At 37.4% G+C, this 24188-nt stretch overlaps 1 protein-coding gene across 5 annotated transcripts in view; it reads right to left on the reverse strand.

Moving 5' to 3' along the window:
• CAB39L (calcium binding protein 39 like) overlaps window positions 1–24188 on the reverse strand; it is a 93146-nt gene that overhangs the window by 44343 nt on the left and 24615 nt on the right. For 2 of the 5 annotated variants that reach the window (XM_059892157.1, XM_059892156.1), the window contains exons 4-6: window positions 20276–20413; window positions 6957–7097; window positions 3177–3341 (exon numbers count right to left, since the gene is read on the reverse strand). In XM_059892157.1, coding sequence (XP_059748140.1) covers window positions 3177–3341; window positions 6957–7058 — 267 coding nt within the window. In that variant the 5' untranslated portion in view covers window positions 7059–7097; window positions 20276–20413. Of the gene's footprint in view, window positions 1–3176; window positions 3342–6956; window positions 7098–20275; window positions 20628–24188 lie in introns of those variants that run through there. The other 3 variants (XM_002691787.6, XM_025000041.2, XM_025000040.2) reach the window with 2 other exon arrangements.

Raw genomic sequence — 24188 nt, forward strand, 5'->3', positions numbered from 1 at the left:
ATCTACTTATCTCTCTCCATTTGAAGAGTTAACTTAATCTTCAGCTACATGGAAAATTCAAATATTCAGAAAGATAAATATTTTTCCCCAAGGATTTTGGAGAGTAAAATTTTACTCTACTTGATAATGTAGAAGTCCATTTTTAGGCAACTTAATGACTTAATTCCCAAATAATTTTGAAGTAAATTTTCTTACTGTTCCTCTTTTGTTACCTAAGTCAATGCAACACAAAGATGTGAAACATACAAAGTTTTTCTTTGGTGTACTCCCATCTCCTCAATTCTTGGCCAGCGCTTTGAGCCTATCTATTCTGTGGTTGCTCAAGGCTTCACAAGGTCACCGGACCCGACAATATTTCACCCTTGACTCAGTCTTCAAAACATAACCAACCTTGGTCATAGTCCTTCCAGCATCCCACTGCAGATTAGGTTAATCTCATACACTAACTCAAGCTAAATTAATGATGATAGTAGCTTAATACACTGCTGCTTTCAGGGAAACACACAAAACAATAGATTTACAGAAATCTAACACCATCTTCCAAGAGCAGGGGAGTTTCCCATTTACGGTCACTCACCAACCAAGTTTAAAACTAAAATAACAAACAAAGAAACAGACATCAAGGGTTATAACAAAAATAAACCAGATTATATTTAACTTAAGTTTAAGAAGGAGAGAAGATGAGAATATACTATTTGGCATCTATATATTTGCATATATATTTAAGTGTTCTTCCGTAACACATATATGTATATATATTTTACTTAGTTTAATATTTAAAAACAATGCTGTAAGTTGATATTATTCCTATTTTATAGATGGTAAAGTTTAGTCTCAAAGAGGTTATGTTGCTAACTACCAAATGGCAGAGCAGGGACTCCATACATAAACAATTCTAAATCTAAGTCAAGGGTTTTCCCACTATGCACAGCTCCTACAAATGTCCATAATACCTCATTTTAAACTAAATTAAGGAAACATGAAAGTATATAAACACAAAGATAAAACTACACTTTAATTCCATTAAGTCTGGTTTAAAAAAGGAAATGAGGAGGGGCTTCCTAGGCGGTCTAGTGGCTAAAACTCCACACTCCCAATGCACAGGGCCCTTGTTTGATCCCTGGTCAGGGAACTAGATCCCACATGCTGCAACTAAGACCCAGTGCAGCCAAAATAAATAACCAAACAAAATATTTTTAAAAAGGGAAATAGGGAGTAAGATGGGGAGGAAGAAAGACAAGACAAGCTAGAGGGAAAACTAAGAAAGGAGATAACTGAGCAGAAAATGTCAAAGTTAGAGAAACAGATAAGGCAGGGAAGGAAGAAAAAGACACGTTTCTCTCATCCAAGTATTAACCAGGCCCAACCCTGCTTAGCTTTGGAGATCAGACAAGATTGGGCACGTTCAGAGTGGTATGGCCATAGACAAGACAGAGGTTTCTAAAAGGGAGGCTGAATTGAAATCTGGGCCCTGGGGGGCCCTCAGACAATCTTGTTTCTAGTCAAACACACAGAGCAGTCTTGCCCTGCATTCCTCCTCCTCAGCTCTGCTGCTGCTGCTGCTAAGTCGCTTCAGTTGTGTCCGACTCTGTGCGACCCCATAGACGGCGGCTCCCACGTCCCTGGGATTCTCCAGGCAAGAACACTGGAGTGGGTTGCCATTTCTCCAATGCATGAAAGTGAAAAGTCAAAGTGAAGTCGCTCAGTCGTGTCCGACTCTTAGCGACCCCATGGACTGCAGTCTACCAGGCTGCTCCATCCATGGGATTTTCCAGGCAAGAGTACTGGAGTGGGGTGCCATTGCCTTCTCCGCTCCTCAGCTCTAGTTGGCCAAAACTGTCTTCCATCTAAGCCATCCAGAGAACCGTGAGCTAGTATTTCCACACATCCCCAGAGCCCCGACCTTATCTTGGTCCATCACTGTAATGAGTCTCCTTTTACTTCCTCGGTGACAAAACTAAAGCAATTTACTTCAGAAATCTCCATTCTCTTCTATCTCTGAGAATTAATAGAGATCCAAGCGCTTACCTGACAGTATCTAAAGCCTGATAGTAGTAGCAAAACAACAATCAAATCAAAACCAAGATTTCCATCATGAAATGTGTCTTACAACCACACATTTCATTGAGAAACCACTGTTCTAAGTTAGACATACCATAGATAACAAAATGCTTACACACATTCACCCCTTATGTTTCTAGATTATTGTTTTACATATTATTTCAGTAATTAGGTATAACTGCTTTCAAAAAATGAGAGAAATATCCTATATTAGTAGCATTTTAAAAAATTCTTAAATCGTTGGTATAAATGTTTTAATTAAAGAAACAGGCCTGGGAGATACTACATTTGAATCTCAGCTTAGGCGCTTAGTGACCGAGTGACTTTGGGGAAATTAATATCTTTAAACTTTAGAGTCTTCATCTATAAATCAAGGCTAATAATATAGTACTGATCATATACAGGTTGCTTTAAGAATAAAATGAGAGACTTCCCTCGTGGTCAGTGGCTAAGACTCCATGTTCCCAATGCAGGGGGTCTGGGTTCAATACCTGGTCAGGGTTTGATCCCTGGTCAGGGAACTAGATCCCACATGCCCTAATTAAACCTGGAAAGCCAAATAAATAAATATTTTTTAAAACTTAAAAAGAAAAGAATTAAGCTAGAAGAGAGCTTAAAAACTGTACAACATTCAGTAAGCACTCAAGTTATCTTTTATTATTATTGACCATTAACTTCACTACTTAGCTGCATAAAACTTAACTATGGTATACCTTTTGCTTTTTTTTAAAAAAAAGATTAAGGTGATTTTAGAAGTTTTAGTGGAGAAAATGGGATTTTAAATAATATATAAATAGTAATAATTTGGCCATGTGATGCAAACAGCCAACTCATTGGAAAAGACCCTGAAAGACTGAAGGCAAAAGGAAAAGAGGGCAGCAGGATGGGATGGTTGGATGGCATCGCCAAGTCTGTGGATGTGAACTTGGGCAAACTCCAGCAGAAAGTGAGGGCCAGGGAGGCCTGGGATGCTGTAGTCCATGGGGTCATAAAGAGTCGGACACAACTTAGCAACTGAACAACAACAACAGTAACAAAAAATGACAGTCAAATATTGGTAGTCATGTGTATAAAAATTGAAAAGCACAACTGTCATCCTTTGGCAGATGGTGTACCTCAAAGTCTATCAGCTGTAGGTCGGCTATGAGTGTCACCAGCAGCCCGGTGTTGTAGAGCTCCTGTGAGAGCTGGGCCACAGCTTCCACTGGGGGCTCCTTGTCACTCGTCCCACACAGAATTTCTTTCATTGCTTGCAGTGATTTTGACACTTCTTCTGAAGCCTAGGGACCAAAATATACGCTAATAGTTAAGAGTGAAAAAAAAAAATTTCAGGCTACAAATAAACAAAAACCACTTCTTGAGCCCTGCTTATTTACTTTTAAAATTCTGTATAATTATTATTTTTTATTGACTGAATGATAACTGTTTTACAGTGTTGCGTGAGCTCTTCTGTACAATATATCCCCTCCCTCCTGAACCTCCCTTCTACCCGCCAACACCCCGCCAACCCCATTGCCTCACTGCCCTCCAGGGCATCACAGAGCACTCAGCTGAGCCCCCTGTGCGATACAGCAGCTTCCCACTGGTTACCTATTTTCTGCTTATTTGTGATTAAAGAACTCAATACAGTTACAAACAAACAAAAGCCATGTAGTAGGCACTGTTTTTGTTTTTTTTGAAAATATTACTGAAATTAATTTATAAAAGAGAGATCTTTAGTATTTCTACTTGGTTAATATAATTGAAATGATCTTTCTTTAAATCATATTCATAGTGAACTCTGCTAGTAATAAATTATAAATTTAACTCTTGAAAATTAAATTCAATCCATGTTGAAGACTTATCAGTAGCAAGTAGTCTTATTTAAAGCTTTTGTTAATGATTTTCAACAAATCCCTATGATTCTTATTTTTTAAATGGAATAGGTACAAAATCATATATTGTCAAAACCCATAACCTTTGTCAATCCACTGATCCCTCACACATAACCATTATCACTTTGTTATCTATGAAACTTAAAAAAAAAAGCAAAAAATCTCACTACATTATAAAGAAAAATACGAGAGGGACTTCCCTGGTGGTCCAGTGGCTAGTACTCCACCCTCCAATGCAGGGGGCCCTCCCACATGCTGAAACTGAGTTCACTTGCCACAACTAAAAACTCCATGTGCTGCAACTAAGATTCAGTGCAGCCAAACTAATTAATTAGAAGAAGAATAGGAGAACCTACAGAGAAGAAAGTATATCAGTGAGTAGGGCCTGGGGAGGGGAGAATGAGGTGCTGAACATATTCTGAAATTAGATGGTGGTGATGGGTACACAACCTTCTGAATAAACTAATAACCACTGAAGTGCACACTTTAAAATGGTAGATTGTGTAGTATCTTAATTATACTAAGAAATTATAGCAAAAAAATTTAAAAAACAGGTAAGCAAAACAAACAGGCAAATTAGTTAACACTTTGCTGAATATTTTAAAGTAGGTATAGTTTTAGTACTTTCAAGTATTGTACTCTAATCATTATAATTAAAGAAGGAAATAGAATAAGGCAAAAATAATAAAAAAAACTACCTCATAGTAATTGTTAATTAAAAAATTAATTTCCAGATACATTTCATGATATGACTGAAGAAATCCTTAATTTATTAAAGGTAAGAAGTTTTCTTAAATTGTGATATATACCTATAGAAGATTACTTTAAACATATATAGAGTTTAGAATAATTATAAAGCAAACACTTGTGTGGCCAAAACAGAGGTCAAAAAAGAGAACATTCTTAGCATCCCAGAAGCCACCTGGAATGCCCTCTTTTCAGTCTAGAAGTAAATCCTTCTATGTCTTTGATGACAATCACTTATTTACTTTTCTTTACAGGTTATTTTAAAATCTATGTTTGTTTCCCAAAACCACATAGCTGAGTTCTGCTGACTTGGAATAGCACCTGTACCCTCTTATGATTTGTTTCTTTCACTCAACACTGTATTTGTAAGGCTCGTTCTTCCTGCTGTATGTCGCAGCACTTCTTTAAATTCACTGTTGTATAGTATTCTATTGATAGCTGGACTGCAACTTCTCAGTTTCACTGTTGATGGACATCGAGGTGTTTCCACTGATGGGTTACTATGAACAACAATGCTAGGAACAATCTTGACAACGCATCCTGGTGCACATGTGCAAGAACATCTCTAGAGTTTACACTAGGAGGGAACCGAAGGGTTTTAGAGCATGCATGCAGTCGGTGCGGGGGTGCAGGTGTGATCAATCGTGTCCGACTCTTTGCGACACCATAGACTGCAGCCCGCCAGGCTCCTCTGTCCATGGGGATCTTCCAGGGAAGAATGCTGGAGTTGGTTGCCATTTCCTCCTCCAGAGGATCTTCCCCACCCAGAGGTCAAACTGCATCTCCTGTGTCTCTTGCATTGCAGGTGGATTCTTTACCGATGAGACCCCAGGGAAGCCCCAGTCACTTTAGAGACAAACTGAATATGTTGGACTCAATGTCCCTTTGAGGGAATATCTAAGATACTAAAAAGACCTTCCTATGAGGAAGTGCTGCCCAGTAGGACTTTAAAACAATATTAAAAGGAGGCTGCACTGGGTATTCCTGGCAGTCCAGTGGTTATCACTCCATGCTTCCAGTGCAAGGTTCAATCCCTGGTTGGGGAACTAAGATTCCACATGACGCTGTGGTGTGGAAAAGAGAAAAAAGGCAGCATCGTAGTAGAAACTGTCAGATGATCTTTAAACACAAACTTTTTACTCTTCATGTATAACATTATACACAGTGTAAGTATTAACAGTATAACCCGTTAGATGTTTAACTGTAAAACCCTTTAGATGTTTTTTTTTTTTTCATTCTGAATTTTTTCCTTCTAGTTTTATTGAAATATAATTGACATAAAGTCCTGTAAGTTTCAGGTGTACAGCATAATGATTTGACTTACATATATCATGAAATGTTTATCACAATAAGTTTTTCCATCACTGCATACAGATACAAAATTAAAGAAATAGAGGAGAAAAAAATTTTTTTCCTTGTGATGAGAACTCAGGATTCTCTTAACAACTTCCATATATAACATACAGCAGTGTTAATCACATTTATCATGCTGCACCTTATATTTCTAGTACTTTCTTACCTTTCAACCGGAAGATTGACTACATCTAATTCCTTCTGCCCAACACCCCTGCCTCTGGTAACCACAAATCTGATCTCTTTTTCTGAGTTTGTTTGTTCATATATTTTTGAAGTATAATTGACCTGTAACACTATGTCAGTTTCTGTTACACAACATAGTGATTCTACATTTCTATACATTTCTAAAATATGTAAGTCTAGTTACGATCTGTGGCCATACAGAGACACTACTTGGTTACTGACTACATTCTCGACACTCTCCTACCCACGAAACTGGAAGTCTGTACCTCTTAATCTCCCTCACCAGTTCCTTGCCCCAACCCCAACCCCACCTCCCCTCTGACAATAACTGTTTCTCCTTAATATTGTTTTGTTTTTTAGATTCCACATATAAGTGAAACTGCACAGTGTTTGTCTTTCTCTGACTTATTTCACTTAGCATAGTGAACCTCTAGGTCTATTCAAGTTGTTGCAAATGGCAAGATGTCCTTTCCTTTTTATGACTGAGTAATATTCTGTTACTCCTTAACTCTAGAGGATCCAAGGTTGGTCTGAGGCTCTAGAAAATGAATGAAGAGTTCAAGACAACATATTCAATAATTATCAATGGCATAAGACCTGAAACCAATTTAAATGTATTCACAAAGACCCTGAGAGTGCATCGCAGACCATGTTTAGGATTCTTCATTAAGCTTGTACATTGGCTTGTGGTCTATTCATGTATTTTAATAATAACATTATTGTTTTAGCTCATACCTTATCTGTCTTTTTGTCTTGCTTTTCCAAAATGGCCAAGTTGTCTCTCAGAATTTTCACGATTTCTGCTGGATTTTTGTGTGATTTACTAAACAGAGGCATTTTTTCATCTATAGAAATCTCTTCATGCAATATAGAACACTAAAAACAAGTAAACAACAAAAATTATGATTTTAATTCTTAATATGATTAAATTGTTATACCAAAATGTCATATTTCCAACAAATTCAGTAATATGGAACATTAAAATCGATCAAACTAAAACAATTTTTAAGTTTCATGCCAAATTTAAGTTAGTGTAAAATATTTCAAGAAAGATATTTTTAAAGGTTTACCTAAAAGTTTTTACTCAGAGTTTAATATTTTTCTTATAAGAGAAATTAAAGATTTATGCAAGAATAGGAAAAGGAGTATTCTTAGAGAATAAGCTGATACTTAAAACTAGATATTTTGACTAAAGAGAGTGAGGAATATGGTGATATTAATGATGATAAAATAGAACATGTAAAACAAAAGTCAGACTAAGATAAACAAGCTCTGGTAAAGCAATATTTTAAAACATTCCACTCAATAGCAATAACAAAATTACAATGTAAAATTATTTAGAATCTGTTTATTTTTATTTTTTTTACTCTTCAAATATTCAGCTGGCCATACTCACTGATGAAATGAGGATTACCATGATGGCTGGGAGTGGGGAGGTGAGGAGGAGGGGAAAAGAAAAATCAGTTCTTCTTTTTGAGAACATTTATTTGCATAGAGCAGAAAAAGCCAAATATAGCTATTATCACCCTGTTTATACTAAAAATGTGCTAGGGAAAAAGATCTAAATTAAAGGCTCCAGTTAAGAGAAACATATTCATTTGCTCTACATGAATTAACAAAAATATGTCAAACATTACAGAAATATGATGTAATTAATCAAAAGCTGCCATTAACCAGTGATCCAGAGGTAACAACTGTTACCAGCTTTTATACATACTCCTCCTTAACTTTTCTCTCTATATCTAAAAATATATTTTTAAAACCAAAATATAAGAGTACTAAAAACAGTATTTTTCGGGCTATAGTATTTTTTTAGGCTTTCCCTAATGGAAGAAAGCAAAGAGAAACTAAAGAACCTCTTGGTGAAAGAGGAGACTGAAAATGTTGGCTTAAAACTCAACATTCAAAAAACTAAGATCACGGCATCTGGGCCTATCACCTCATGGCAAATAGATGGGGAAGCAATGGAAACAGTGACAGACATTATTTTCCTGGGCTCCAAAATCACCGCAGACGGTGACTGCAGCCATGAAATTAAAAGATGCTTGCTCCTTGGAAGAAAAGCTATGACAAATCTAGACAGTATATTAAAAAGCAGAGTTACCACGTTGCTGACAAAGGTCTGTCTAGTCAAAGCTATGGTTTTCCAGTAGTCATGTATGGATGTGACAGCTGGACCATAAAGAAGGCTGAGCACCAAAGAATGATGCTTTTGAACTCTAGTGTTGGAGAAAACTCTTGAGAGTCCCTTGGACTGCAAGGAAATCAAACCAGTCAATCCTATAGGAAATCAGCCTTGAATATTCATTGGAAAGACAGATGCTGAAACTGAAGCTCCAATACTTTGGCCACCTGATGCGAAGAGCCAACTCACTGGAAAAGACCCTGATGCTGGGCAAGATTGAGGGAAGGAGGAGAAGAGGACAACAGAGGATGAGATGGTTGGATGGCATCACCAACTCAGAGGACATGAATTTGAGCAAACTCAGGAGATAGTGAAGGACAGGAAAGCCTGGCGTGCTGCAGTCCATGGGTCACAAAGAGTCCGACACAACTGAGCGACTGAACAACAACAACATCCATTATACAGACATACAATTACTAGGAGTATTTGGTAATTTCTTATTAAATTTTATTTTACCAATACCTCTATAGAAAGACTTCTGGGTTAACTCCATTTTTCCTCATATTTTTCTTATTAACAATAATGCAATTAATCAATGAAGAATATTACACACAAATATATAACAGCAACTGATAGCAATACTCTAACCAGTTACGGATCCAGCATAACCTTGGTTATGGTTCTAAACACTACACCCCCTAGATTCCTACTTCCCAAATCTGCTTCCCTAGGATTTCTGTCAAATCTCTGAGTTACCTGAATCCTTCCAAAAATTTTCTTCAGTATTTGTTGTTTGTGATCAAGAATTATAACGCTGGCATTCAACGTATCTGCTAAACAAACATGAAGTATTTAAATCCTAATCTAGTTCTGACTTGAACTGATCCACTATGATTCAGAAGTTATCATGCTTGTTTACATGTCATTTAAGTTTTTAATAAGTGTTTTTTTAAACTAACTGTGAATTCACCTTGTCATAACATTTAACTCATATTTTTTCTATCTCACTCACAAAGATATCAGGACAAATGTTGCCAAAGGCTCTGAGAAAGCCCACATACATATTGTTAGTACCAAGTAAGTTACCTTATTTTATTTTTTAATACATCCCCATGACTTACTTCAGAGAAGGCAATGGCACCCCACTCCAGTACTCTTGCCTGGAAAATCCCATGGACGGAGGAGCCTGGTGGGCTGCAGTCCATGGGGTCACTAAGAGTCGGACACAACTGAGCGACTTCACTTTCACTTTTCACTTTCATGCACTGGAGAAGGAAATGGCAACCCACTCCAGTGTTCTTGCCTGGAGAATCCCAGGGACGGGGGAGCCTGGTGGGCTGCCGTCTGTGGGGTCGCACAGAGTCGGACACGACTGAAGCGACTTAGCAGCAGCAGCATGACTTCCTTAGTTTATGACTGAAAGTTGGTACCTTTTGACCTCCTTCCACCATTTCATCCACACCCCACCCTCTGCCTCTGGCAACCACCAATCCATTCTGTGTATCTATAAGCTTGGCTTCTGTTTCTTAGTTTTTTAGATTCCACATATAAGTGAGATCATATGGTATTTGTCTTTTTCTGATTTACTTCACTTAGCATAATACCCTCAAAGTTCCATCCTTGTTGTCACAAATGGCAAGATTTCATTCTTTTATGGCTGAATAATACTGTTCTATACACACACACACCTCACACACACAGAGCATGTCTTTATCCATTCATCCATAGATGGGCACTGAGGTTGTCTCCATTATCTTGGCTATTGTAAATAATGTTGCAATAAAGATGCACAGTTCTTTATGAATTGGTGTTTCCATTTTCTTCAGATAAGTACCCAGAAGTTGAATTGCTATACCATATGGTCAGTCTATTTTTAATTTTTTGAGGAACCTTTATATTGTAAGGTTGATTCATAAAGAAAGATAGAGCATCATATTTTCAAATTAGATAGGCCAAATACAGTGAGCTCTTGCTTATTCATCACTGGCCCACACCCATTCTGAGTATAATTCTTAGTATCTATCAAGGCCAAAGATAAAGGGTGTAAGGGGGAGTTCTGAAAATGGTGCCTCCCTGGGATAACGTGGTACTAGTAATTTTTCCATAAATTCTACCTCAGAGTTTCTAGAACATGCATTATATTTCAGCAACACAAGAAGCAGGAGCAAGAGAAGATGCCATGTTAGGTCCAACAGACCGACACTGCCCAGACGAATGCCCCCGTCTGGGGCACTGAAAATCAACTTGCCCTCCAGGTTAGTGGTGACACTGAGCCACGCAGCAACACAAATGCCAGATGACCGACACGGGCCCTGCTGTACTTTTCCCATTTACAAAGTAAGTAAACAGAATAAACAACAAATAACACAGGTTCTATTTTTTTTTTTTTTAAAGCAGTACAAGAAAAGGGGATAAGTGTCCTGTGGACTCCAACTGGAAAGATTACTTCCAGAATTCATTCTCTGTAGGAGACAGAACAGAGATAACTGGGGCTGGGGAGGTAGGAACGGAAAGGACCTAGACAGAAAGAGAGGAGAACTGGTCAAGATAAAAGAGCAACACATAATACACACACACACATGTGGAGACACCCCCAGACGTAGCACGGCAATCCAGATCTGCGCAGGGCAGGAGTGACGCCACAGAACTCAACTGAGGACAACTGAAAGGTACACAATTAGTCCATATTTATTTAGTCAAAAGATATTTACTGAGTTCCTGTAAGGTTCGAGGCCTTGCACTACTAAATGCAAGAGTTAGTAAGCCTCAGAGTGTTCTCGATGTAGTGGGAAACAGCCACACAGAAGGGTTTGGCCAGAACACCAGAAAAGCTCAAACTAAAATGATGGAGATAAGGTACTCGTGTGTGTGTGTGTAGTGTATCCTGCATTGGAAAAACCTGAATGAACATTTTGGCCAACCCAGTATTATAGAAATATGGAGAAGATACAGTGTTATATCCCATAAAAACACGTATTATGACAATGAAAAGAGGCAGAGGAAGCCAACAAGTGCAAAAGGAACTGAAACATGGAGTAGAAGCAACAAAGATAGAACAGCTTAAGTAGAAAAGAGATCTAAATGTGATCACTGAAAGGATTTTTCTAGCTGAGACTAATAATGAGACCCCAAACTCACTGTGCTGCAGTGTGCTGCCGACCATGGGGTTGCAAAGAGTCGGACATGACTGAGTGACTGAACATCAACAAAACTCAGTGTGGCTTTCAGAAGAAACCAACACTTTTCTCTTAAAGCTCATTCCTACAAAATGACTAACAACAAAAAGGATCAAAATTAAATTGTCTTTGGACTTTCATAAAATTACATGTCATGAAGCCACGGAGAGAATCTAGAGTCCTGAAAGGAAAGTCTATAACCACATAATTAAATCTCTGGCCAACATATTTATGTGCAAATAGGCTGTGTACACTTTGTAAAATTTTTACCAAAAGTTGAGATGGAGTCAAACCCACAAAGCTCAACAAAACCAGAAATAGTTCTTGAAAGGGAGCCTTGGTGTGGGAGGGTGAGAATCTACAATTCATTCATGTGGGAATAAAAAGAAATAAGTCAAAAAGGAAATTGCCTCAAAAATCTCAAAGAAAAAGAAGAATGGAAATAACAATGAAATTAGAAATAACTGAATCAGAAAAGGAAAAGAAAATCTCTGGTACTTTGGGTACCTGTTTTTTTCTGGTAATAGACCTTTCTGCTCTCCTTCCCACCCCACCTCACACACACCACCCCACCTACTCTAGCAAGAGGGTGAGAACATGACCCAGGCAGGGCCGAGTATCTCTTCCACTGCCCTGGCTCTAGCAGTTGGCTCACAAACGGATTGAGACACCACCAAGCTAATCAAAATATGCTTCAACTCGGCTTTTCCCCCTCGGTGTTTTAATTTAGTTTAAATAAAATATTTGGGGCATCTAGAAGAAGAAATAGAGAACAATGTAACAAGTTCCTGTGTATTTACCACCCAGCTCAAAAATTAAAACAACCCAAGCTACAACCTTGGTAGCTTCAGTTCTCCGATCCCATTCACCTCTGGCTCGTACTGTATCTATTTATCATGTACCCTAGCTATACATACTTTCACACTTTTACTAATATTACAGATAATATGTGATATTGTTGCGTGTGCTTTGAAGCATTATAGAAATGGTACTACAAGTCAGTTTCTTTCCCCCACCAACATTATGTTTATGAGATTTGTGTATTGATACAAATCTCACATTTATCTTACATGCTACAGAGCATCCCATTGGCTTCCCAGGTGGCGCTAGTGGTAAAAAAAAAAAAAAAAAACCTGTCTCCCAGTGTAGGAGATGCAAGAGATGCAGGTTTGATCCCTGGGTCAGTAAGATCCCCTTGAGAAGGGCATGGCAACCCACTCTATTATTCTTGCCTGGAGAATCCCATGGACAGAGGAGCCTGGCAGTTCATAGGGTCACAAAGAGCTGGACACAACTGAAGTGACTTAGCATGCACTTATGACTATATCACAATTTGGGTTTCCCTGGTGGCTCAGTTGGTAAAGAATCTGTCTGCAATGTGGGAGATCTGGGTTCCATCCCTTGGTTGGGAAGATCCCCCAGAGAAGGGAACAGCTACCCACTCCAGTATTCTGGCCTAGAGAATTCCCTGGACTATGGGGTCGCAAAGAGTCACACACAACTGAGCGAATTTCACTCACTCTCTGAGTTCTAATTGTTTTCAATTGTTTATTTTTTTTTCAATTGTTTATTTTTTAAAATTTTTATCTATTTACTTGGCTGCTCCAGGTCTTAGATGAGGCCTGGGGGATGTTTAGCTGCGGCATGTGGGATCTAGTTTACCAACCAGGGATTGAACCCGGGCCCCTGTCTTGGGAGCAAGGAATTTTGGCCACTGGATCACCAGGAAACTCCCTCACCTTTTAAAATAGTGACATATAGTAAAAAATGCACTTTATATTGTGACTCAGAGCAAAGGAGTATATAAATGGTTGTATAATTGTCTCATGAAACAATACCTGAACTCTGGATAGTTTCCATTCTATCTGTTCTATCCTACATCATTAAAAAAAAAAAAAGAGTCCTGATCATTATCCATTAAATTAATTCACTACCTGCTAGTTGGGCTTCCTTGGTGGCTCAGATGGTAAAGAATCTGCCTGCAATGTGGGAGACCTGGGTTCGATCCCTGGGTTGGGAAGATCCCCTGGAGAAGGGAACAGCAACCTACTCCAGTATTCTGGCCTGGAGAATTCCATGAACAGAGGAGCCTGACGGACTCCAGTCCATGCAGTGGCAGAGTCGGACATGACTGAGCGACTTTTACTTCACTTTCACTAACTGCTAATTAGCATGCAAGATGTCACTATGGATGAAACTACATGAAAGGTACACAGGGTGTCTTGGTATCGTTTCTTATCTACAGTTATCTCAAAATAAAAAGTAAAGAATCTATCACTATGGAAAATTGACAGCAATAATCCAACATAAGGATAGTTACTGTTCCTGAGGCAGAAAACTAACAAATGAAAGATATACTTAAAGATGTACAAGGTATGTCTATTTATCTAGTCAATCCTTCAGCAAGCCACCTTTTTAACTGTATACAACCACAGAATCATTTCCGGAATGTGGCTTAATTAACGTTAATTCATATTATCCAAATGAGATTTGTCATCTTGATGTTTTTCTGTATTACCTATAATGAGCATATTTCTTCTTTTCTGAAACAATAAACAGATTTTTGAGGGAAAAAATCCATCTAACTAAGCAAGGAACTGAATAGAAAAACTCATTTTGTTTTTGAACAGAAAAATCAAATATTAAATATTTAAATATCATTAAAATGTCAATTACTCCTAAAGTCCATAATTTGATACAACTCCAGTCACAAATCCAAGAAAGTTTTTAGTAAATAAATTCAGTCAAGAATATAAAAGAAAAAAAAAAAAGAATATAAAAGAACAAGGATAACAAATTTTACAATGGAAGATTTCTTACGGGGGAATGAAATTAAAAGTGTTATAAAGTGCTATAAGTAAAATAGTAAGACAAGAAAAACAGACCAATGGAACAAAACAGGCCAGATACAGAAGTGACTGTAAGTGACTTTCAAACTTCTGGATATAAAATAATTTCTCTAATTTTACAAGTGATGAAGTAAATCTCAAAAAAAAAAAAAAAAAAAAAAAAGACTGACAAATCAGTTAATATGAATATGCTACAAATTTAATTAAAACTTTTTGAATTTTTATGAATATAATAATAATAACATTACAGGCAAACAACAAATAAGTGAATTCTGTGACATGACTATGAAAGAGGGCTAAAATCATTATAAAAGGAGATCTAAAACAAATAAGAAAATCATGAAGAAATAATGTATACATATTAGAAAACCACAAAGGAGGAAATATAGTTAAACACATAGTAAATGTTTATTTTCTATAATGGGAACACACAAAGTTAAAAATGAAGGACTATTTTGCTCATGATGCAACATAGTGTCTTTGTTGGTTTGAGAATATTCTATCTATTGATGGTGAGATGCAACAGGCTCTCTTTTCTTATTGGTGGGATTTGGCAACATGGATCTAGAGCCTTTAAATATCATAACCTCTGACTCAGTAATTCTGTTTCTATCAGTTTGTCTTAAGAAAATAAACTAATAATGGTTATCTTTACAACTCTTTTTTTTTTTTCACATTTCAACATCTCTAAAATGTGCATGTCTCTTAATAATTGATGGAACCTTATACTAACTAGCAGGGTATTTTTGTTCATTTGTTTGTTTTCTTTCTTAGTGGTACATAAAGTGTATGCCTTACAACCAATGACTTCTTAGATTTGATGGAATACAGTATATGGCTATGAAAATATTTACAAAGAATGTGAAATAAAATGTACAGGCTGCTAAAAGCACCATCCCATAATACAGAGTATAATGACAACTACATAAAAGCAAGCAAAACCACAAATACACAACACTTATGCAGAAAGAAATAATTTTAAAAAGTTAACAGTGACTGCCTCTGGGTAGCTGGATTATGAATATTTAATTTTCTTCTTCCTTAAAATTCTCTCTTTTTTTCTTCAAACTTTGTTTAATAGATCATGCAAATGCATTTACAATGGAAACACCTTCTCATAAATGAAAATTTTAATGACTAAATAACCGTTTTTTAAAGTTCAAACTGTGGAATATTTGATCATCATGTCTTTTCAAAGCATTAGTCAAACAAATGATTTCTGTTACTCTGGCTATGAAATTTCATTAAAGAGTTGTACTTGGCTTAGATCCTGGACAGAAAGCCAAAAAAATTATTCAGCTCTGCTCCCAGGCAACTCAGGCCCTGTAGACTTTTAGTAGATTTTGGCAGCATTCCTTTGCCTAAGACACAGTGAAATATTTCATATTCCTAACTTACGTGTGTGCACCTCTACAGATGACCCAATGTCAGTCACTCCAATGACTCATCTAAACATGTTTATGATATAAGTGGGGAGGACTGCATTTAAAGGGGGAAGGAGAAGCTAGGAGAAAGGTCATTTGGGGCCTTAAATGCCCTCATGGTATCCTTTAAAGTATTTTAAAGGGGAATAAATGGCTAATGCCTGTCTAGTCAAAGCTATAGTTTTTCCAGTAGTCATGTATGGTTGTGAGAGTTGGACCATTAAAGAAAGTTGAGCGCTGAAGAATTAATGCTTTTGAACTGTGGTATTAGAGAAGACTCTTGAGAGTCCCTTGGACTGCAAGGAGATCAAACCAGTGAATCCTAAAGGAGATCAGTCCTGGGTGTTCATTTAAAGGACTGATGATGAAACTGAAGCTCCAATACTTTGGCCACCTGATGTGAGGAACTGACTTATTGGAAAAGACCCTGACACCAGGTAAGACTGAAGGTGGGAAGAGAAGAGGCTGGCAGAGGATGAGATGGTTGGATGGCATCACAGACTCAATGGACATGAGTTTCAGCAAGCTTCGGGAGTTGGTGATGGACAGGGAAGCCTGACGTGCTACAGTCCATGGGGTCGCAAAGAGTCGGACACGACTGAACTGAACTGAAATAGCTAATGAGAATTTCTAGGCCTTTATGTCTAATCTCCAACTGTACTGTTCAATAACAGTTCTAACTTCAAAGGTTTTCCACAAAATCTTAAGGGAGTGGGAAATTTATCTCTAAAGAAAAGTCTCAGGATTTCCATGGGTAAAACCATATCTTTTGTCCATCAACTGATGAATGAAAAATGAAGTTGTGGTACCTATATACAGTGGAATACTACTCAGATGCAAAAAGGAATGAAACTGATTCAGTTGTAGTAAGGTGGATGAACACAGAGTCTGTCATACAGGGTGAAATAAGTCATAAAAATGAAGATCACATATCAATGCATATATATGGAATCAAGAAAAACGGTACTGATGAACCTATTTGCAGGGCAGGAATAGAGACACAGATGTAGAGAGTGGACTTGTGGACACGGCAGGGGAAGGAGAGGGTGGGGTGAACTGAGAGAGTAGCACTGACGTATAGACAGACACCACCATGTGTAAACTAGACAGCTAGTGGGAGGCTGCTGCACAGCACAGGGGTTCAGCCTGGCGCTCCGTGACGACATGCAGGGGTGGGGTGGGGCTGTGTGGGAGGGACGCGCAAGAGGGAGGGGATAGATAGATATATAAAAGTATATAGCTGATTCAATTTGTTGTACAGCAGAACCCAACATAGCACTGTAAAGCAATTATCCTCCAGTTAAAAGTAATTAAAAAAAAAAAATGAGCCTTTTTTCTTTCATATAGGTTTCTTTTATAATCAGCGATAAGTTAAAAGGGGAACATTTCCAAAAGTCTTCCATAGAGCTTGCTAATTTAAACTTAAGTCACAGTTACCTTCTCTCAACTAAAAAAAAAATTAACCACATTAAAGAAAATTTCAGGAAAGTTCAGAAATTCCCATTCTTTTATCTTTTATTCCATATACAACTCACAGACAGAAATAATGCAATGAAAAAGTACATCTATGGGGGAAAATAATTGGGCCAATAAGTTTCATTTTTAAAAATCAATGGGATGGGTACTTTCCTGGCAGTCGAGTGGTTTAGAATATGCCTTCAAAGGCAGGGGACATGGGTTTGGTCCTTGGTCAGGAAACTAAGATGTCACATGTCTTGGGGCAACTAAACCTGACCAAATTGAAAGATCTCGCTTGCCACAGAGAAGATCCCACGCATAGCAAGTAAGACCCGGATGTAGCCAAAAATAAATAAATAAATATTTTTTAAAAAAATCAGTGGGATGGAGATTACAGGAGTATATATATATTTCTCAACATTCAGTGAAACATTCTCTTAAAATGGGTACATTTGAATAAATATAAATTTTAAACTAAAAAAGTTCACACAAAAGTTCTACTGTTATTTGTTATACCCCAAATAGGCCTCTCCCTGCTGCAAAATCATAACTTGGAATTGCCTTCCCAGATATAATAAATTACAAAGCACACCATTATTGTTATTATGCCATTATCTGCTGAGCTGAAGTAAGAGTGATATATAATACTTATGTAATAAGTAATATGTCTGAAGTTGACACCTTACTTCAGAATGTCCCATGTATTCAAGACACCAAGCTTGTAAATTACCCCCCTCATCACCATCCCTACTTATTCAGGGTTGTCACTAAGTGACACCATGGTCTTTTCTTCCTCTTTTAACAGTTAGGCCTATTCTGTACTACTATTGCTTTGTCTGCTTCTTAAAATTCAATTCTTGACGGGCCATCTCTTTCTCATAATGAAAACTGTGTGCCCCTAAACCCCTTTCCTTTTTGGGGTACGTTGGAAAAACTGCTCAGTTCCATTTTTGTGAACCAAAGAAAGAGTTCAGTCCCCATGTGGTAAATATTTATTAGCTACCTACTTATGTGCCAGATACTGGGCTAGATCTTAGAAATGGCTGGTAAGTATAAAAGCAATGACTAGAAATATTTCTGTAACAAGGAAAAGAAAAATCACGGATTTTAATGAAAGATTAGGTCTCATAAACAGTGCAGTTAATAGAAGCTCTTAAAAGTACACAGAAATGCTATTTATAAACATATTGCTTTTCTTCAAGTATTAATATTTAGGAAAAACAAAAATGTCTTATTCAACCCTGAATTGTTTTTAGATTTAGTTTCATCATTTTTTGCTGTTTTTGTTCAGTTGCTAAGTCATGTCCAAATATTTGCAATAACTGATTTTCTAATATTTTTCAGGGTGGCAATGGTTTTTCTATAGTGTGAATAAAATATAATCTTAGACTATAATAAAATCAAGCAATCATTTGTTAAATCATTTCCCAGGGAAGATGGTTCCTAAATTCCCAACAACCCACTCACAAATAAATTTCTAAGGTACAAAACACTTGGAATCTGAGGATGACTTATTCTCTATTTCTATATATTTACAATCCTATAGGCTTAAGAAATGGTGCCACTACTAAGATAATATCAATGAAATACTAGTTTAAAATAAAAGCTTATTCTGAAGATTGTGAAGCTATGTGCAATTCTATCAGTCTAAGCACTGAGTGTGGGGAATTCTGTAAAGAAGTAAAACTTGGTTTGTGATATAAATATAATTGCTTTGGATTTACTTTTGACTTCAAGAACAAGATACTAGTTCGGAAAAGGTTTCCACAGACCAGCTAAGTTTTTTCTTACACACAGGTCAACAGGTTTAAACACACACACACACACACACACACACACACACACACACACACACAAACCCATGAAACAAAACCTGTTCTACAGGCTTCTGAACACATACAGGAACTATTAGAGAAAGTACAGCCAGTTTACATTATACCTCGAGTACAAACCCTTTTAATTGTTCACTGACATTCTGCTTAAGTTTTCACTTCTGCTAAGTTGTTCTGCCTTAAAGGACTCACTTGAATCAGTAACTAAGGACATCTTTTTTGAGGCTGGCAGAGTAGATTAGAAACTTTGCTTAGAAAGATGCATCTTTAATCGATGACTCACTTTAGCAGCTAACAATATATACTTCCTTCTTCCCACAGAAGAACGATTACATGCCTTCCATGGATGCCTTTAAAAAGACGTGTAAAATTAGTATACAATCTCCTCTGTTAAGATTGTAAAATGAAGTTTATTGGAATGTGAATACATATTTCAAGAGTTTCCTCTTTTTTTCTCTGCTCTACTGCTTACATACATAAATGCAACTGATTAAAACAGTTCTTTACCAGAACAACAATATTTTATGAGAGTTTGGTACCATCTATGAGAACAAAATAACTGTTCTTATTCCTTATTCCTTAATTTGAAAGGTACATTCATTTTGTATCAAATGGTAAGTGTGAGATGTAAATTATCTAATTTTTGTTTTCACTATAGAACTTTGAGTCTAACTGAAGCATTCAACATTCAAATTTCATATCCCTTTAATTAATGGCATCATTAACATTCCTAATTGAATTATGAGGGAATGCTGCAATTTATAATAATTGACACTATCAAACATCACAATGATCATATTAAATTTACTGACAATAAACAGATAGAGGTAACTTTGGAATTTTCATTCAGTTGAAAGAGAAACATGAAAAATGGTATCCTGCCACTGTTTTATTTTTGGAAACACTCTGTAAATAAAAACCCATTTCCAAAATAAGATATTCCATGGACACAGAATAGTTGGTAATGATTCAAGTGCCTTAGGCAACAGAGAAGTATTGTTTTGTAGTTGTTGTTGTTTTTTTAAACCTCTCCTAGTAACAGCAGTTCATCATACACAAAGAAACGAGGTAACAGCTTGGTTTATAAAACAAATTTATAAGCAGTAACTGTAAAACCTCAACTAAACGAAAGTTTATCATATTAATTCCATTTCTGTGAACCAGGATAAGCAACCTGGTTGATAACTCACCCAATGTTATAGAAAAGTCCAGGCTTGTCTAAGCAGCGAAAAGTAGACCCATGGTGAGGTGCTGAAGACAGCTCTCTCTGGGGCTCAAAGCACTTTAGATGAAGCAGCCTTTATCTTCCATTTAACAGAGGGTGCCTCCTATTACCAAAGCATGGCAGAGAAAAGACTTTCCACGATCTGTCTTGACTTTCTGTCTCTCTCTTTGAAGAGTAACAGTTACCACCGGAAAACGTTAGCAGAAAATGCTCACTGAACACTCACACCGGGCAGCTGTAAATTTCCACTCTCTTTACTTGCTCTCAGATTCCCAGCCTTGCTTGTCTCTTAATCTGTCTCAGGCAGTTCTGTTTCTGGTCAAACCAGCTTGCTTGTGCTTTCTCCTCTAATGCACGCTTTTAGACACATACCACACAGTCACAGCTCCATCTTTTTCTCCCTCCCTCCCAATCATGCAATGTCACAAGAATGTGCGTAAAGCAATTAAGTTCAGGCAAATTTAATTCTTGGCCAAGAAAAAAAAAAAAAGTCTAGGGATAAACAAAATTTTTTTCTCATCACATATTTTCCCCTCTGAGTCCTATACTTGCATGGGGTTTTGTCAACAAGATTAAATTGCCCTGACCATCTTGTTTCAAAATGTAAATAACAAAGGCATGTTGATAGTAATAACAGATTTATCTGCCAATATGCTAGTTCCTCTGGGCAGATGCTATTTTCAGTCATAATAAGAAAGTGTAGGAAGTAAATACACCAATATTAGCAATTTAATCTTGAGATTTAAAAAGCAAGGGAGATAGGGGGTCAGTGATGCAATGAATAATGCATCTAACTATAGTTCAGAAGATTCTTTAAAAAGCAAGGGAGGTGTTAGAATGAGTATTCATAATTTCAATGTAATTTTGTGAAAAATTTTTTTAAAATATGGCATATTTTGAAATTTAGCATCAATATTAGTTATACAAAGGAAATTACATAGAACATAGAGAAACAACACCAAACACAAAATGGTTTATACCGTTAATGTGCAAACCAAATGCTCCCCATCCCTCCCCGCTTCATCACAAACAAGCACTATCGGTCAGGATATGTAACACCCCTTCAGTGAGAATTTTAAAAGCTAAAGGTTACAAAAAACATTTTTTCATTATTACACATGTATAATTATAGAGCAAACTATCTTTTTTTTGGCTATGCTGTGTGGCATGTGGGATCCTAGTTCCTTGACTATGGATCACACCCTGGAGTGGAAGCATGGAGTCTTAAATACTGGACCACCAGGAAAGTCCTGATCATCAATTTTGAGAGAAGGAGGCTCCTAATATTCACTTTCAATGGTTGCAAATGAGAGACTGGGTTTTTTTGGTAGGGGAATTCCTTCTCTTCTTTTGACTATGGCTATTAGGTTCACAAATTTTCATATATTCAATATGCTTCAGTCAATTACAGGCACTATTCTTTTGGCTGCTATCCATGTAGCCTGTGTTTTTGCCCCCACCAAAAGCATGGTCTGAAGCAAAAAGCTCATGCAAATTGTTTTAATAAGAAATCCAATCACAGTGAGCAGGAGTGAGGGAATAGGGAAATAAAGCAAAGGACAGCCAATGTGACAACGCCTCACCAAGCTGGCCACCTGTTAAATCTATCAGACTGAGCCTCTTAGAAGCCATATAAAGTGCATTTCAGGATCACCCCTAGGGCTTGGGGGTGGGAGGGTGGAAAAGGAAGAGGAAGAATTTACCTATGGCTCTCATCTTTTCTTGATCAAAGGCTTTCCCCAAAGGGCATTAAATCCCCTACCCTTGAGTTTAACTGCTCTGTTCTTCTGGGTTGCACAAGTGTGGGTCTGGACCTTGAGGAGACCTCATAGCAGTGGCCACAGGGAAGCCTTGGGGCAGGTAGCAGAGGGCTTGCAGAAGGACGAGAGATGAAGCTGTGAGATTGTACCTGCATGAGGGTTTGCACGGAGCTGAAATGAGACAAGCAAGTCCCAGAGGATCTGCAATGGTATATGTTGTTGTTTAGTTGCTCAGTTGTGTCAGACTCTTTTGTGACCCCATGGACTGTAGCCTGCCAGGCTCTTCTGTCTGGGGGATTTCCCAGGCAAGAATACTGGAGTGGGTTGACATTTCCTTCTCGGGGGGATCTTCCCAATCCAGGGACCATGTTTCCTGCCTTGGCAGGCAGATTTTTTTTTACCACTGAGCCACCTGGGAAGCCCTGTAACAACATATAAGACAAATCTAAAACAATTGTTCAGGGACTTCTTCAGAAGTCCAGTGATTAAGACTCCTCACTTCTACTGCAGGGGGCACAGTTTCGATTCCTGGTCAGGGAACTAAAAACCTGTATGTCACTCCGTGTGGCCAAAAATTTAAACACACACACACACACACAAAACAATTGCTCATATTTCTCATATGAGTTCATTATCTATTACTCAAAATCCTGTGACTCAAATTCTACCCAGGTAGAACTCTGTGAAATCACATATTACTCCACTTCAGTGATAATGATCATTTCATTTATCTGCAACTTTGCTTATTTACAATATCATGAGGAGGGTGGCTTAAAATCTGGCAATTGGAAGTGATATCTGGAAGGTCTTAAATAAGATTTTCTCTTTTTTTCTACTTTATTTATATCATTGGGTCAGCCAACAAGTTTTACTGCAAGAAGGCATAAATTTTACAGCCTCCTTTCACCTTATCTTGTATGCATTTTTTTAAAAGACTTCTTATTACTTAATTAAATTCCTATTTATTAGTTCTGTACATCACTCCATTTCCCATGGTCCACATCTTTCTGTATTTAACTCTCTATGGAAAGGGGTCAGCCTCTATTTTCCTCACAATCTTCCCTCCTGATCAATAACACTGTAGTTACCTAAACAGATAAGAAAGTTTATTTTGTGTTTGCTTTAATTATACTTCTAAGGTTGGTGATGGTAAAATAAAAGAAGAACTCTAGTACTTCAACACAGAGTGTAAACTAACGTAACTTTTCCCTGTAGGGATATTAACAATAAGTTGTAAAAGGCTTAAAATATTCATATTCCTTTCATTTACTAATTCAATGTCTACAAATTCATTCTAAGAATAACAAATATGCAAGGAAGCATATGCAGAGATATTTATTACACCGTGTGTGCTCAGTTGCTTCAGTCGTGTCCAACTCTTTGTGACCCCATGGACACACAGCCTGCCAGACTCCTCTGTAAACTGGATTTCTCAGGCAAGAATACTGGCCTGGGGTGCCATGCCCTCCTCCAGGGGATCTTCCTGACCCCGGGCTCAAACCCGCACCTCCTGCATTGCAGGTGGATTCTTTACCACTGAGCCACCACTACTACGTATAGCAAACACCCTCCCCAGAAAGTCCAAAACTACGTGATTGACTATATTTAATCATTGGATTCCATGTAGCATGGGCATTGATCAATCGAAGCAAGTGTACAAACAATTAGCATAGTCCCAGGCCATTCAGCATACCTGCTGAATACTGAGTGGAGTTCATTCATCCATACAGAATATCATCGTCAAACTGCTTAAGAATATTTAAAGAAATGGGGATATATTTATTGTATAATATCAAGTTAAAAAATCCAAGATCCTAAGCTTAATAAAGAATATGAGCTCCCAATTTTTGTTCTAATTTTTCCACAAACATTTCTTTTTATATGGATATGGAAATAATACCAAATGTTAACGTTAGTTGGAACACTGGTAATTTTTTAAAAAATATTAAAAATTTTCTTTTAATATTTCTTTTTATTTACTTATTTGCATATTAACTTGGCTGTGCCGGGTCTTAGTTGCCACATGTGTGATCTTTAGCTGTGGCATGTGGGAATTTTGATTTTTCAGTTGCAGCAGGTGGAATCTAGTTCCCTGACCAGGGATGGAACTTGGGCCCC

The sequence above is a fragment of the Bos taurus genome, chromosome 12, assembly GCF_002263795.3.
Source record: "Bos taurus isolate L1 Dominette 01449 registration number 42190680 breed Hereford chromosome 12, ARS-UCD2.0, whole genome shotgun sequence".
Taxonomy (NCBI): domain Eukaryota; kingdom Metazoa; phylum Chordata; class Mammalia; order Artiodactyla; family Bovidae; genus Bos; species Bos taurus.